At 39.4% G+C, this 17872-nt stretch overlaps 1 protein-coding gene across 1 annotated transcript in view; it reads right to left on the reverse strand.

The window, feature by feature from the left end:
* Positions 1-436: 436 nt before the first annotated feature.
* Positions 437-17872, reverse strand: part of SFMBT1 (Scm like with four mbt domains 1) — a 126987-nt gene continuing 109551 nt past the window's right edge. The window contains exons 12-21 of the mRNA XM_024746267.1: positions 17593-17706; positions 15580-15622; positions 13328-13392; positions 10971-11110; positions 10111-10220; positions 8870-9045; positions 4553-4731; positions 4127-4372; positions 3135-3263; positions 437-2031 (exon numbers count right to left, since the gene is read on the reverse strand). Coding sequence (XP_024602035.1) covers positions 1891-2031; positions 3135-3263; positions 4127-4372; positions 4553-4731; positions 8870-9045; positions 10111-10220; positions 10971-11110; positions 13328-13392; positions 15580-15622; positions 17593-17706 — 1343 coding nt within the window. The 3' untranslated portion in view covers positions 437-1890. The remainder of the gene's footprint in view (positions 2032-3134; positions 3264-4126; positions 4373-4552; positions 4732-8869; positions 9046-10110; positions 10221-10970; positions 11111-13327; positions 13393-15579; positions 15623-17592; positions 17707-17872) is intronic.

Below are 17872 nucleotides of genomic sequence, written 5' to 3' on the forward strand. Positions count from 1 at the left end.
CTCTTCCAGGGGCACAGAATGAATCAAAACTTTAAAAACTGTATCTCCGATAAGTTCAAACATATTAACTTCTACTTAAATGAAGCGTCTTTCCAGGTATATCTGGTAGTAACCTAAGCAAAGAGTTGATGCTTTAATATATGGTTTGGTTGGAGGGCCTGAGTTAAGGTGGTTCATAAATTATCCAATGAAGAGAAGATTCAGATTACAAATGTTTGCCAAGGTCCATAAAAACACGTGGGGCAGCGGGGGAAGAAAATGAAAAAATCACAATCAGTTTAAATTTGTAATAAAATTACCGTATATTTGTATAACTGTTTAGAATTTACCCAGTTTGTAGTTTTAAAACATTTTCAAATCTTGAAGAGGAATGATTAGGTTATATATTTGCAGGTAACTAGGATAATCAAAACACACACACACACACACACACACACACACACACACACACACACACACTCAGCAAAGCAAACCATTTAAAGGAAGCAACCTATGTATCTTTCCTCATTCCACATGGTTGGAACAGTACAGCAAATGCTATTATTCTATAATAGCTAACAGTGCAATCATAAGTGAAAATTTGCCTGTTTAATACCAACTTGAGCTGGGTCAAAAGAAACACCTAAAAGGAAACTTGAGTTGTTGAGTGGGAATTGACCGTAGAATACATTCAATTTAAAGGTTTAACCAAAGAAAGAGTAAACATGACTAGGCAAAGACGTTTCTAGAATCCTTAACCATCTCTCAATCTTTATCCAGCCACTGAGGACATACTGTGATGGAAATGCCATGCTCTGCATCACCCCTCCTAAAACTTATTTTCTCTGTTGTGCTTCTACACTATCTGCCTGGAGACACCGAGAAAGATGGGGAAATGGGCTTTACTGTGGGTCCAGGGAACACCTACTGATTTTTACCCAAAGTGAGGACTCTCAAAATGAAAGACAAACAACTATAGAGAAAAGTAAACACAAAATAAAAGCCTCTGAAGTCCCTCTGAGAACTAACAGGGAGAAAGCAATTCAACTGAAATAGCAACAATCTTTGAACTACTTGAAACAGGCAGCCCAACCTGGGTCAAGATGCAAAACAATGACAGTAGAGTTCTTAGATCAGTCAGTTAAGGAATTGGTGTTAAGTGCCACACATTATTTTTAAGAAAGCAAACAGTGTTTTTTTTTCCTCCAACTCTGTCATAGTTTTAGTGTTCATGTAGCTTAAAAATGGTATCATTAAAACAACCTCATACATGGCTATAAGCTCAATTATCAACAGAGGTAGTAAACAAAGGAACTCCTAAGAATAGATTTTAAAATGGATCAAAGTGTGACTGTACATTCAAAACCCTAGAGCCACATAATCATCCCCAAAATGAACTGTTTTAATTTAAAAAAGCTTAAAAAACACAATGACAATGAAGCACTGATGTGCCTTAGGCACAGTCCCAAATCAGTGCTGACTTAAAGCTATGTTCTCTCTTTCCAAGAAAGAGAAAGCAGAGAACAAAGTTCAATCTACAATGGGAAGGAACAGAAAGAACAAAAAGAAAACCAAAAGGGTGCTTTCCAGCAACCTAGATTATTCTTCGTTTTCAGGCCACACCAGTGGAAATGCTTATTCTTCTATAGGAGTCTTTTCTTCACAACCTTTATTTTTTTTAAACTGCAATCTGCTGAACAAGAGATGCCCACATTTTCACTGGCAGGAGAGCCACTTCTGTGCAGTTTTTGCTTACTCAGTGTGGGTCCTCCTTCCCTGAAAGTGCAAAGAGAGCAAGCCGACACCTGCAGGGCCCAGAGCCCCAGGACTATTTCAGCTCCACTTGTAGAGCAGGGCGAAGGATTTGCTGCATTTGTGCTTCAAAGATACAGCTCACTTTGGTTGTCCTTCTCAGTTGGCAAACTGTTCATAAAAAGCAAACTTGATCCTCTCTATGTGATGGCAAAGTTTGATGGCAGGGCCCAGTTTTAAGTCCATGCACTCTTGAACGGTGGGAAGGGTAAGGAGCAACAGGGCCTGCCCATCAATTTCCTGTTAAAGCATAAAATACAAATCATCTGTGATGTGCATATGAGTGGCAGCTCGACCATTACAGCCCTGGTTCACTTCGCTTTGTCAAAATCAAAAGTCCCTGTGCTTTTCCTTTCATCACTTTTTCCCTTTAAATAAGTATCACACACTTCCTTTTAAATGCCTCTCATAGTCCTCCATACTAATCAATCTTCAGAATTAGTAATAAAGGGGACTTCCCTGGTAGTCCAGTGGTTAAGAATCTGCCTTCCAATGAAGGGGACGTGGGTTCAATCCCTGGTCGGGGAACTAAGATCTCACGTGCTGTGGGGCAACTAAGCCTAGGCACTGCAACTACTGAGCCCACACGCTCTGCAGCCTGTGGGCCACAACTTCTGAGCCTGTCACAACTAGAGAGCCTGTGTGCCACAACTAGACAGAAGCCTGCATGCCGCAACTAAGACCCAACACAGCCAAATAAATTAAAAAAAGAATGTGTAATAAAAGTTTTACCAAGGGTAAGAATCCATTCTGCTCTGCAGAAATCCAGTAAATTAACTAGCCTAACAGTAACCGGCAACTAAATGTGCCAGAAGAAATATCTTTTTAGAGGACTCTTTCTAAATCTGAAAGAAAATATTACCTATCAACTGCAATGTTTTCCTACTCTGTAACATCCATAAAAGCCTGACCAGCTTTTCAAAGATGTTCAGTTTTGAATCTCCTGAATTATCAAAACAAAATTTATTTCAATATTTAAGGCCACAGACTATTTCTGTTAGAGCCTAACACATTATAGATGTTAATTATTTTTTAAAACAAGCAGATCGTTATTTTGGAAAAGAGGAGGATAATTAAGTATAGCATGCGTAATTTTAAGCTATTTAATAGGGGATGGAAACGAACTCTTAGGAAAAATGAGAATGCAGTAATAATCTGCTTCAACTATGGAGGCAGTCAGACAAGTAACTTTTTATCATAGTTCTACTCCTGAGAAGGGAAATAATTTTTTGTTTGTTTTGGATAGAAATATTTTTCCTTAGACTTGTAAATAAATTGCTATTACCTCCACAGACCTCTGCTAAAGAGATACATTACTAAAACCTCAAGGTCTTTGTGATTACCTGGTCTAGGAATATTCTTGCTAGCGGAGCACAGTCGGTGGATCTGATGAACCGCACAACATCCGCCACACTCCACTTCAGGGGGTTACTGTCCAGGTGAAGCCTTTCAGAAACTTCAATCCTTATTTCCTTCATTTCCCACAACAAAAGCAAACCAAATGGTGTTAGAACTATTTCATTCTAAGAAAGTCTCTACATAAAGTCATAACCTTTTAAGGCAGGATTTAAAGTGGTTTTAGGACATGATTTCTCCCAGCAAGGATGGCAAAGGTCCATACACATTAGGTAATCAGGAAATGTTTGTCTTTTATAATAAGAAATATTTACAGACAAGAATTCATCTCAAAGTTTCAGCACAAATAATTTGGACAATTTAACAGAGAAGAATAGTTTTAAAATCCTCCACTTGTTCCTTGATTTATTTCAGGTCACTCTCTGGCAGGGTGCAGAAGTAGATGGGCTGGTATTTCCAATAAGAGAAGGCTTAACTAAATTATCAGGAGAAATCGTTTTTAACCACTTCTGTTCACAGACTATATTTAAAAAGCAATCCAGTTTTAAAACACTAACTTAACTGCCATTCTTATAATGCATGTATGTGTTAATACGCATGTATGAATCTACCAAACAAAATGGTTTAATCAGAACCAAAAAGATAATTTATTACTACAAAACCATATATATTATGAAAAATATCAAAAGGCAGTTTCCCCTAAACTAAATGACAAGTTACTAATAAACTACCAATGAAACTTTTTTTTACTTAAAACAAGCAGCCATTCTGAGAGAGACTTTCCTCCTGATAAGTAGTTGATCTCCAAATAATCCTTGAAATGCAAGTAAATCACTGAATTTGGGATGTTTTTTAAAAAGACACAGGAAATTCAACTGAAGCCACAGTGAAATAAGTGTAACACCAACATCATTAACGGTTAGATTCTAGAGGGAAATTGTCAAGAGAGAAAAAAAGACTGTAGTTTTAAAACGGGTACCTTTGGTGAAGGAGGTTTATTCTCATCATCAGAAAATGAAAAAGTGCGAAGCTCTCTTTTTCTTCTCTGTCTGTCTGGAGGCAGTGATGTGGATATCTCACTTTGGGTGGGAGAGGAGGAGCATGATTTTTTTTCTGACATTTCTGACTCTTCCTGTAGCTCATCCTGTTGCTCAGATGTACTGCCCTCACTTAGGGAATCATCATCCCCTTCATCTGGGTCATCCTCATCTTCACCTCCACTTCCCTAGAGGACAAGGAGAGAAATCTCATTGAAATTCAGGACAAATCAGTTCCTGGACCACGAGACCATCTTCCATTGGCCGGAGATCCGAATAGAAAGACCTGCAGGTATTCCTTCTGTCTGTATTGTACACCAGGGATCTCTTGGCTTCTAGACATTACAGGTACATCACAGATCTCGTACCTGGGGAGAGCCCGCTGGGGTATTATCAACAGATGCAGAGGAGCGTTTCTTCTTATGAACAAAAACATTTTTTCGCCTCTTTCTCCTCTTACTCGCTTTTTTCAGGGCACATGCTAAGTTACTATGCCCACCAGGTGGCCTCCCAATTCTTTTATTTTTCTTCTTTCCATAGTAGTGTGCTAAATGTGAATGACAAAGAAAAATGAAGTAGCTTCATTATTTTTGTGTACCTCAAACCACAAGAGATTCCACTAGCATAGCACAACATGGGTACAGTGTATTTGATTAAGGTTAAATTCCATACAATGGAATAATCTTGACTACAGACTCTGAATATACAGTTTGATTAGTAACTGACAAATGCATAAACCTGAATAATCCTCCTCCTAATAAGATACAGAATATCTCCATTAACCTAGAAAGTTTCCAGGGTCACTTCCTAGTTAGTCCCCCTCACTAGAAGTAATCACTATTCTAATTTCCATCACTATAGACTAGTTTTGCCTCATCTAAGGAATCATTCAGTAAATACTTTTTCCAACAAGGCTTCTTTCACTCAGTACAATTTTTTTTAAGTGTTTCTTTTTTTTTTAACTTTTTTTTTTTTTTTTTTTTTTTTGATCATGGGCCTAGCCGCTCCGCGGCACACGGGACCCTCCTGGACCGGGGCACGAACCCGTGTCCCCTGCATTGGCAGGCGGACTCTCAACCACTGTGTCATCAGGGAAGCCCTTAACTTTTTTTTTTATCTTTGGCTGCATTGGGTCTTCGTTGCTGCACGTAGACTTTCTCTAGTTGTGGTGAGCGGGGATTACTCTTAGTTGCACGGGCTTCTCATTGCGATGGCTTCTCTTGCTGTGGAGCATGGGCTCTAGGTGCACAGGCTTCAGTAGTTGCAGCACGTGGGCTCAGTAGTTATGGCACACGGGCCCTAGAGCACGCGGGCTTCAGTAGTTGTGGCACACGGGCTCTAGGGCAGGCGGATTGGCTTCTTAACCACTGCGCCACCAGGGAAGTCCCAGCATAATGTTTTTGGATTTCATCTATGTTGTGTGTATGAGTAGTTCATTTCTTCATATTGATGAAGAGCATTCCATTGTATGAATATACCAGTTTATCTATTCTCCTGCTGATGGGCCCCTGGTTGTTTCCAGATTTTGGCAATTATTAAGTTGTAGCGAACATTCTTGTACAAGGCTTTTAGTGGGCAATGTTTTCATCTTCCTTGGGTAAATACCTAGGAATGGAATTGTTGGATCATATGGTAGACATATGATTACCTTTAAAGAGGCTGCTAACAGTTTTCCAAAAGGGTTATATAATTTTACACTCCACCAGCAATGTACGAGAGATGTAGCTGCTCTGTACACCTCTGCCAACATGTGGGATTGTTAGTAATTTTCATTTTAGCCAATCTAGTGGATATATAGTAATTTCTTATCATAGCTTAAATCTGCACTTCCTTGACAACTAATGCTACTGAGCACATTTTCATTTACTTATTGGCCATGTGCGTATCTTTTTTTGGTGAAGTGTTTATTCAAGTCTTTTATTCACTTTTTAAAATGGTTTTCTCTGTTTATTTAATTTTTTTACTGAGATATAATTCACATAACATAAAATCCGTCATTTGTACATATTCAGCAGTCTTTAGACACAGACTATGAATGAATACACTGTTGTGCAGCCATCACCACTATCGAATACCAGATCATCTTGTTTCTCTTTTTATTATTTTTAAATTGAGGTAAAAGTCACATAACAAACAACTAAACATACAAAAATGTACAATTTAGTGGTATTAGTGTAGTCACAATGTTGTACAACTACCAGCTTTCTCTAGTTTCAAAACTCCTCTTTTTATTGAGTTGTGAGAGTTTTCAATATATTCTGGAGACAAGTTCTTTGTTGGATATATGTATTAAGAATATCTTCTCATCTGTGCGCCCTCAGGGATGCCAAAACAAACAAATAAACAGGAATATTTTCTCCAGACTGTGGATTGTCTTTTCCTTTTTATAAATAGTATTATTAAGAGAGCAAAACTTTTTTTTTTTGCGGTACGCGGGCCTCTCACTGTTGTGGCCTCTCCTGCTGCGGAGCACAGGCTCCAGGTGCACAGGCTCAGCGGCCATGGCTCACGGGCCCAGCCGCTCCGCGGCATGTGGGATCTTCCCGGACCGGGGCACGAACCCGTGTCCCCTGCATCGGCAGGCGGACTCTCAACCACTGTGCCACCAGGGAAGCCCGAGAGCAAAAGTTTTAATTTCGGTAATGTTTAATGTATTAGTTTTTCCTTCAGGTTAGTGAATTCTGTGTCCTCTCTAAGTAACCTTTGCCTAGCTCAAGATCTTCAGGATACCTCTTTTGTTCTCTTCTAGAAGCTTTATAGTTTAGCTTTTACATTAGGTCTATGATTAATTACCCTGAATAAATTTTTGTATATAGTGAGGTGGAGCCAAGGAGCTCTGTTTTTGCATTTTCGATTTGGATATCCAATTGTACCAGTGCCATTTGTTGAAAGAAATTCCTTTCCCATTAAATTTATCATTTTTGTTGAAAATTCTTTAACTATATAAGTTTGTCTCTATTTCTAGACCCTCTATTCTGTCCCATCACTCTATTTGACTATTCTTTCATCAATACCCCACTTTTGATTACTATAGTTTATGGTAAAACTTGAAGTCAGATAGAGTAAGCCCTCCAACTTTACTCTTCTTTTTCAGGATTGTTTTGACTATTTTAGGTCCTTTGTATTTTCATATAAATTTTAGAATATAGAGACAATTCCAGAAATGAAATATACATAGTTTAGCTCTGAGTTACATATTAAAGTAATATCAAAATATAATGTAATTTTTTGCAAAAAATGAATACTAAAGGATATAAATCCATTTGATATCATTCAAATTACTAATTGGGAAAAATTATAAAGAGTCCTAAAATCTAGGCTAATTTCAATTATATCATTGTGAAAAATAAATTCAAGACAAAAAGCATAACATAATCCACATACATCCAAAGGCTCAAATTGGTGTACTTATACGTGTGCTTATATGAACAGTACATTTCACTTGGCCACTAATAATCATTGCAATTTACTGTGCTGAATCTGACACAATAATAATAAGTTAGACAAACCCTGCTCTTAAGGAGTTTATAATCCAATAAATATAAGTAGAAACTAGGTTAGATACTCTCATATGATTTTGTGATTCATACACTAATTAGAAAACTTGTCATGCTAAATATGGACCTTGGATCAGCAGCATCACCAGCATCTGGGAACTTGTTGGAAATGCAGACACTTAGGCCCCAGATACCCACAGGCATGATGAACCAGAACCTCTATTTTAACAAGATCCTCAGAATTTGCACGCATAATAAAGTTTAAGGGGCCCAAAATTAGAGACCCCCTAAAAGAAATCTTCAAGTTTAACAAGGTAAAATCCACCTCTGTATTAATTCTCTTAAGTGACATCAGGGCTTGTGGGATTTAAGGAAAAGTAGGATCAGAATTTTGTGTTTGGGTAACAATGCCTTGACAAGACTCCAAATTAAACATTTCATTCTGAATGCCTTTTTTTTTTTTTTTTTTTGCCGTTTCACAAAAGAGAAGATAAGCAATGAGAGGCAGCAGGTGTTGTTATGACATACTCCTGCCTCCTGCCCAGCACTCTCACCCCAATGTCTGCACAGCTAGCTCTCCTGCTTCCTTCACTTCCTTGGCCACCTGTATGAACAGCATCCCACCTGCTAGCCTTCCTCACTCTCCTACTTTGCTTATTTTGCTTCATTTTTCTCCATAGTACTTCCCTCTATTTGTTCACTTGTTTATTATCTATCTCTCACATTAAGATGTAAACTCAATGAGGAAAGGAATTGTTTTCTTTACATTTGTATCCCAGTGCTAGAACAGCGGCAGCACACAGTGGACCCGTAATAAATACATGCAGACTGTATAAACAGATTCCATATCCTATTAGATGCAACAGTTAATTTATATACACTCTGTACATAAAGGTTGGCAAACTAGGGCCTGTAGGCCAAATGTGACCCATGGCCTGTTTTGGTATGGCCCACAAGCTAAAAATAGTATTTACATCTTTAAAAGTGTTCTTTTAAAAAATTAAAACAAAACAAAAAGAATATGCAAAAGAGATCCTATGACCCGTAGCCTAAAATATTATCATCTGGCCCTTTATAGAAAAAGTTTGCATACCTCTGCTATATCTGAATGTCTGCAAAATAAAAACCTTCTAGGATATGAGATATGGTCAGCTGCTACAGTTAGCAAATTTAAAAAACTTGACTCACTATATTTAGTCTTTGTAAGTACAGAGCAGTTCTCTGAACACTTATCCAGAACCATCCGTGGACCAAAGAGATTAGGACAGCACTCCAGTTTGATACAGGTTTGCCGGCAGAATTCAGTCACCCGATCTGCTGTTTTCACTATCTCGACAGTAGCTCGGTAACTCTTTCCTTTGTATCTGCCATTGGAAGACATCAGATACCAAGTTTATTGGGATGGTGATTACAGAGAAAAATCAAGTATATTAACAGACCTGCAAAATATTTTTGCTTCTTAGAATATTCTATGTCCTTTACAGTTTGAGGACTCTGAAAACAATGAGGAATTTATATTGTACTTAAATTTATAATCTAGCAAGCTATGACAACTAAAAGCTGACTTTTTAAATTAGCAAAGTAAGGGCCCCGCTTTCTGTTCCTAAGTTTAAGGTTTTCAAATAACTTCTACACTAACCACTAAAAAAACAGTGACTTTCATTAAGTCTTCCTTGACCCTAGAGTAGTGGTTCCACGAGTATGGTCCACGGACCAATATAACCTGCCAACTGTTACCCATCCATGACAAGATGAGGTCAGAAAACAAGACCAAATGTTTTATAAACTTTCACAGTAACTTGCAAAAGTAATTTTATGGCTCTTAAATCTAGTAACAGAAAAGCTGTTCCTGCATTGTATGTCTTTTGAATTCCATATTTTTGTAACTCATTTTTACCATATTTTATAAAAGTATAATAGGATAGCAACTTAAATAAGAAAACAAACCTGGTCCTTTACCACAAATAGTTGAAGAAGCACTGCCCAAGGGAACGTAAGTACCCTAATATTATCCATGGAAGAATCAATTCTGTGACCTGTTAACCATGATTAAGAATAAAGGGCAGGGGGGGCTTCCCTGGTGGCACAGTGGTTAAGAATCTGCCTGCCAATGCAGGGGACACAGGTTCAAGCCCTGGTCCGGGAAGATCCCATATGCCTCGGAGCTACTAAGCCTGTGCGCCACAACTACTGAGCCTGCACTCTGGAGCCCACGAGCCACAACTACTGAGCCCACAAGCCACAACTACTGAAGCCTGTGCGCCTAGAGCCTGTGCTCTGCAACAAGAGAAGCCACCACGATGCAAAGCCCACGCACCGCAACAAAGAGTAGCCCCTGCTAGCCACAACTAGAGAAAGCCCGCATGCAGCAACGAAGACCCCTAATGCAGCCAAAAAAAAAAGAATAAAGGGCAGGGAAGCCTACTCACTTGGCCTTGAGGACTTCTCCACATCCATGCCACACAGAGTCTTTGTCCAGCTGCAGCTCCCGAAGGACACGACTGGGTTTATAGGCTGCATTGATCAGTAAAGTGAGGACCTGTGCTCCATTTTTAAAGCAGAAATATGGGTTGGGGAGGAGAAAAGCAGATGATTAGAACCTTGCTATTCCCTAGAATGTCACCTAGGTGATTAATTCTAGTCATATTAATTGACAAACATTAACAAAATAATAATACTGAAGATATGACAGTTGACCAAAGTTGCAAATAAGACAGTAATGAGACCCTCTTAAATATTCTAAACATTATGGTCAGGAAGAAATAGGCACCACAAATTTAAAATTACTCTAGCATTTGCTTCCAAATCCCTTCCTAGTCATGGTACACACAGAAGCTCCGGCCTCCCCAGACACAGCCTCACCACCCTAAGGGCTGATAGGTTTGGAACCCTCACATCTCTTACCCACAGTGCAGCACCCTGCCTAGGAAGCTCAAGTCCAGCAGATGTGTATGTAGTTCTATCACGGTCCCAGGTTAATACCACACAGCCTCTCAGGCTTAGACTACTCTCATGTTCACTCCTGCATGGTCCTCACGTGGTCTCTGACAGAAGACCTTTCTACACTGACAGAGGTGAACCTGCCACGTGAAGAACTGCTTAGGTGAATGTTTCCTATGGAGCAAAAATAATTATGTGCCTAGTTCACTGTCCAATACATGAGAAAAGTGAGTCACTTTTGATAAAACCTAGAGTTGCCACACCTACAGCACGCTGATCCTTGTCTGAATGAGTCTACCAGACTGCTGTGAAATTTCTTAAATTCTTTTACTCTAGGCAGGAACCTTACCTCTCTGAGGACCAGGACACAATTCCCGGGTCCCACACACTGAGGCAGCTCAGCGATCCTTCCTTTGTTAAGATATGGCCCTGAGAAGCAACGGTGGTTGAAGTATATCTTTGGACAGCAATATTTTCCATTAATCATAACTGAGAAATGAAGAGAAACAAATATTCAGAACAGAATAGTTTTCTACCCTATGTTTCCAAAGCTGAATTACTGAAGAAAAAACCCAGCATATCCACCATTACATACAGTCAGGACTTAACTTATTTTGGAGTTTAACATACTGTCTGAGTGTGAAATACCTTATACTTACAACAAGTCTATTACAGAGCTATCACTCTGCTGAGATCAACAACATCCTTACTGCAGATTAACTCCTGGTTAATGCAACATTGTTCCAGAGCCCCACGCATCTATCACTACAGGAAGTGGAGGATTTACTTCAAGAACTCATGATGATTCCTGAAGATCAATGACTCAACAATCGATTCTAGAATATTTCTAGACAGTGATGGTGAATATTATCCAGAACTACAGTTTGTCCCCTTAAAACTACCAAACTAGTATGCTGGTAGCGTTTGGTGATGTGGGAGCCCACCCATCACTGCGATTCCTCAGAGGGATAAAAGCATTCTGTGGCCACATCTCTAAATTCTTTAGGTATTACGGGGTATAACTAGGCCTAGAGACCCTTCTCTTCAACTATTTTTCTGTATGAATACTGTACTCCAATATAAGGTTTTTTTAATTCCCTCATATGAGTAGTTGGCAATTCAGCTACTAAATGTAAAAAAATTCAAGGACACTAAAACATTTTCCATTTTCATATAAAGCAAAGAAAGCTCTTCTGATGGACACTGCCCTGTTAATCAAAAGGAAACGAGCGTGTACACTGCCCAGTGTTGATAGCACCCTGAAGTACATAGTGTTCATTCTCTAATTAAGAACCCAGTCTTACCACAGTGGTCAGCATGTCGGTGCCCACTTCTCCATTTGAACTCTGTCACCCAGATCCCCTCAGGGGATGCTCCCTGCTGCTGGGAATGTTGGGAGTTTACAGCTCTCAGTTGTGAGTCTATCCTGGAATATCTCTCAGTCCAGAACTGTCCCTCAGTAGGAGAGAGCTACCTTGCCCAAGGTCCCACCCTTTGTGAGGTGGAGAGGGAGAAGCAGCTCACTTCCAATAACTGACCAAGGAGGGAGTACAAGGGTGTGGCCACCACACCTCTAGGGACACACCACTGAGGGACACTCAGTGGCTATACCAGCTCCAAGGCTCCCTGTGGGACTGGAAGAGACTTCTGTTACAACTGCACTGTGACTCAACTTCTCCCTCTGCCCAGTCCTGCATCCTTTACCCTTCCCAGGAGTGTTTCAAAAAGCACTCCCCAATGAAACTCCTGCATGCAAATATCAGAGTCTCAGGCTCTGTTTCCAAGGTAACTTGACATATGACAAAACCCAAAGCAAACACATTTTGGCTGTGGTCACATGAGATATTAATGTCTTAATTCTTTAGTTTTAGCAGGCATTAGAACGGTCAGTAACATGTCAAAAATAAGGACTCACGCAGCCCTGATCCTCTATGTATAAATGATGTTATGAAAAGGCAGTGGGTAGAAGAGACAAAAGTGCAGGTTTTGAACTTGAGAAAAATTTGAGTTCCATTTCTGACCCTTCTACTGTAAGCTGTGTGACCTCTTTGAGCTTTGGTTTCCTTTCTTTTCTAGGCATTTACTAAATACCACCCAAATGCCTAATCTGTGCTAAAACACACAGAGCTAAGATGCTAAGCATTATACAACCAGCAAAGTGGTGTCAAGAGTAGTTCCAAGGAGCCCTGGTCAAAAGGCTTGGGCCTCCAGCAAGGATCCTTGTCTAATTTATCAGGCATTGCCTCTGGAACAATCTGTTTTTCAGTGTTTTTTGTTTTTGTTTTTTTAAATTGTAAAATATATATACAAAGTGTGTATATCATAAAAAGGTTTTAAAGAAGAATAAATATCTATCTCTCAACCACCCAGTTTAAAAAAAGAGCATGATCTGAAAAGCCTGTTTCTTTATTTAAACTCAGGGATGATATATTGACCTCCAGAGCCTTTAACACTGACAAGTGATCAGTAAATAATGGCTAAAATATTATAATGTCCATTTATAATGGACAGAAATACCAGCCTAAAGATAATTATTAAACTAAATATATCTTAGACAATTATAACTCTTTAAAATCACAATTAAGAGACCCCTCTATAAAGCTACATCCCATAAATCAAAGGTATTGTTTAATAAGTTATTTTTAGATATAGTCCATTAAAGGAAGCTAAAGGTCATCTTTTCCCTAAGATTGCATGCACTTATACCTGAGTCTGTGGAGCTCAGCTCCTGGTTCTTCAGACCCTCATGGACAGTCCTTGAGGATGGTATTCTGCATCAAGAAAACACAACAAAATAATGAGATAATTCCTAAGGTCAGTAAAATGTGAGGATTAGTTTCCTTCAAATCTAAGAAGAAAACAAATGTGGCAGATTGCAAAATTGGTAACAAAAGGTGCTTCCTCAATTGTACTTTTTTTAGAAACAGCAATTGTTTTAAAAACCATGGACATGTTCTAAGGGGACAACAGTCTGTAGACAGTACTGTGATACTGCATGTTCCAATGAACTTGCATCCATGTGAGCAACAAATTATAGAATTCCTTGTTGGATTCTTAAACTGCAAGTAAACTACAGATGGTCCCCAATTTACAGTGGTTCGACTTAACGATATTTCCACTTAACGATGGTGCAAGAGCAATATGCATTCAGCAGAAACCATACTTTGAATTTTGATCTTTTCCCTGGCTAGTGATATGCGGTACAATCCATGTTCCTGGGTAGCAACCCAGTCAGGCAGGAGATCACAGGGTAAACAATCAATACACTTACAACCTTTCTGTTTTCTGCTTTCAATACAGTAGTCAATAAATCACGTGAGTATTCTTTGTGGTAGATGATTTTGCCCAACTGAAGGTTAATGTATAAGTGTCCTGAGCACATTTAAGGTAGGCTAAGCTACGATGTTTGGTAGGTTAGGTGTGTTAAATGCACTTTCAACTTATGATATTTTCAACTTAAGGTGGGTTTATTGGGACATAATCCCATTATAAATCGAGGAAGACCTGTACTTGTTTTTTTAATAGATGAAGAACAGAAGCATTTTTATATAGGGTCTGTTTCCTTCTATCAGTTTCAAAACTAAAGACAAATTACAAAAACAGAATTACACCATATGCAGCAATCACTGAAAAAGGCTAATTTATCTTTTCAGAATACTTCCTCACTAAACCTTTGGAACAGTCTTGATGACTAAGTCAAGGAAAAATCCAAAGCCAGTTTTTTTGTCATTGCTTTCTCAGTCCTCTAGCTGGGTTAGAATGCTGCAGCCTTTCTCTCCACCACAATTGGAGAGAAATTGTTTTATTACTCACATAGCCATGAAAGCAGCTATAAATTATACAGAATTTGCTACAGACTGACTGAACTGTGTTCTCCTAAATTCATAAGTTGAAGCCCTAATTCCACCCCCACCCCATGTGAGTGTGTTTGGACATAGGCCTTTTAGGCAGTAACTAAGGGTGGGGCTCTAACCCAATAGGATCAGTGGCCTCATAAGAAGAACAAGAAAGAAAGAACTCCCTTCCTCCTTGCTCCTGCCATGTGAGGACACAGCGTGAAGATGGCTATCTGCAAGCTAGGAAGACAGCCTTGACCAGGAACCAAATCAGGCTGGTACCTGATCTTAGACTTCCAGCCTCCAGAACTGTGAGAAATACATTTCTGTTGTTTAAGCCACCAGTCTCTGGTATTTTGTTCTGGCAGCCTGAGCTAAGACAGAATTGAAAACCCAATTTTAAAAAATATACATGCACACAGAATCCCTTGTATTTTAAAGGCACCACTAATTCTTTGCTTTTCAACAGTGTGTATGAAGGAATGCTACAAAGGGCTTTTTTTTTTTAAATATTTATTTGTTTATTTACTTGGCTGCACCGGGTCTTAGTTGCAGCACGTGGGATCTTCGTTGCCACGTGCGGGATCTTTGTTGTGGCATGTGGGATCTAGTTCCCTGACTAGGGATCGAAACCGGGTCCCTTGCATTGGGAGTGCAGAGTCTTAACCACTGGACCACCAGAGAAGTCCCAAAGGGCTTCTTAATGGGAGACAGAAGCACTCCTCTGAGTGTGACTTTTCTTGTAGAGTTGTTTTCTTCCTCAAGTTCTTTTCACTGTGACAAATCATAACCTGATTAAAAATTTTTTGTTTTCCTTAACAAATACCAGCATAGAGACTCTATTTCCTCTCTTATTCAAATGTCTTCAGGGTCTAAAAGCCAAAGAAAATTCAATTTGGGGAACATCTTGAGAATGCATTGTACCCTTTAATATATATAATGCTACTTTAGGAAATGCTCATATTGTAAGGAGAAGTATATAAACTATCAAAAGCTGGATTAAAGGATTATGCTTCCATCTGAGAAAACAATATATGAGGAGATATACTCTCTGAAATAGTTATTTCTTCTTCTAGATATCTAACTTTCAAATGTCAACTATTCAAACATACTATCACTTACTGTTTTTCTGGTTGAACCACTGCAACTTTCCTCTGTTTGTGTACTGTACAAAGAAAAAAAATATATAAATGTCAAGAAAAATAAAAAGACAAAGGAAAAGTTACATATGCATTAAGCTAACTTTAGCTTACAGCTGGCCTTTGAACAACATGGGTCTGAGTATATGTGGATTTTTTTCAACAGTAAATACTGTAGTACTACACAGTCTGCAGTTAGTTGATTCCTCAGATACAAAACCGCAGAGACAGAGGGCCAACTATGGGACCTGTGCATCTGCAGATGTTGGTATCCATGGCAGGTCCCAGAACCAATCCCCCACATATATGGAGGGACAACCATACGCAGTTCACTGGTCTTTAGTGTATTCACATAGTTGGGCAATTATTACCACAGTCAATTTGAGAATATTTTTATCATCTCAAAAAGAGACTCGGTACCCCTTAGCAATCACCTCTCCACTTAACCACCCCCGAGCCCTAGGTAACTACTAATCTACTTTTCCTCTCTCTAGATTTGCTTGTTATATCATAAATGGAATCACACAACATGTATGATTTGTGACTGGCTTCTTTTACTTAGCATAATGTTCTCAGAGTTCATCCAAGTTGTGGTGTGTGCTAACACCTCATTCCTTTATATTTCTGAATACTATTCCATGGTGTGGAGATACCACATTTGTTTATCTGTGCATCAGTTGATGGACATTTGGATTGGTTCCACTATGTACATTTGTGTACAAATTTTTATGTGGATATATGTTTTCATTTCTCATGAGTACATAGCTCTATATTTAACACTTCGAGGAACTGCCAGATTGTTTTCCAAAGCAGCTACACCATTTTATTTCCCCCCAGAAAATATTCATAGAAGTTGGCTGTCCCAGGGAGGCTTAAAAATATTATTTTTGGTTTCTGTATAAAGACATAGCAATACTTATAGTACTTGCTAGTTTAAAAAACACAGAACTAGGTTTTTTGTTTTTTTTTTTCTTTTTTTTCGGTACGCGGGCCTCTCACTGCTGTGGCCTCTTCCGTTGCGGAGCACAGGCTCCGGACGCACAGGCTCAGCGGCCACGGCTCACGGGCCCAGCCGCTCCGTGGCATGTGGGATCTTCCCGGACCAGGGCACGAACCCGCATCTCGTGCATCGGCAGGCAGACTCTCAACCACTGCACCACCAGGCAAGCCCTCAGAACTAGGTTTTAAATATAGGTGACCCTTGAACAATGCAGGGGTTGGAGTGCCAACCCCCAAGCAATCGAAGATCCATGTATAACTTTACATTCCACCCTCCATATGTGCAGTTCTGCATCCGCAGATTAAACCATCCAGGGGTCATGTGGTACTGTAGTACATATTTATTGAAACAAATCCACATACAAGTAGACCCACACAGTTCAAACCCACACTGTTCAAGGGTCAACTGTACTTTAAAGGAGCAAATTTTATGGTATATAAATATCTCTCAATAAAGCTGTTTTTAAAGTTGAGGGGGTCACTTTAGGATTAGGGGACTTGTGTCTTGCTCAATCTCTCACTCTCTTGCTTGCTGGCTCTGATGGAAGCCAACTCCTGTGCTGTGAGCTCCCCCACAAAGTGGCCCACATGACAAGAAACTGAGGGAAGCCTCCAACTGACAGTCAACAAGGAACTGAGGCCCTCAGTCCAACAGCCCACAAGGAAATGAATTCCTGCCCACAACCATCTGAGTAAACTTGGGAGCAGATCCTCCCCCAGTTGGGACTTGAGATGACAAGAGCCCTGCTGAGACCCTGAATGCAGCCTCACCAGAGACTCGGATCCAGAGGTCCCAGCTAAGTTGCGTCAGATTCCTGACCTACAGAAAATGTGAGATAATAAATGTTTTGTTGCAATGAATGATTTCCTATGCAGAAACGGATAACCAGAATATCATTTTATTTTTCTCTGAAATGTCCAGATTCATCCTACTTGGTAACAGCCACACAGCAAATTATTTAACAATCAATCCTTTGACCCAGAAATAGACAGCTACCTCGTGCTCGGCGAGGAGTGCTGAGGGGATGGCCATTGGTTTCACACCAGCCCAAAGGAAATATATCCATGGATTCCACATTCACAATAAATTCAGGTATGGGTTTCTTAGAACCTGTTTAGATTTAAAAAAAATTTTTAAAAGACTATTAAATAGCTTTCTTCAGAAACTACTTTCTAGACAATGTTCTAGTAGACAGTGTTCTACTGTTGCAATAATACAGACACAAAGTCTCTTAAGCAAGTTCCCTTTACACAGAAGTCATACTTTTTCATGTGTG

Source organism: Neophocaena asiaeorientalis, unplaced genomic scaffold (genome assembly GCF_003031525.2).
Source record: "Neophocaena asiaeorientalis asiaeorientalis breed wild unplaced genomic scaffold, Neophocaena_asiaeorientalis_V1.1 scaffold251, whole genome shotgun sequence".
NCBI classification, from domain to species: domain Eukaryota; kingdom Metazoa; phylum Chordata; class Mammalia; order Artiodactyla; family Phocoenidae; genus Neophocaena; species Neophocaena asiaeorientalis.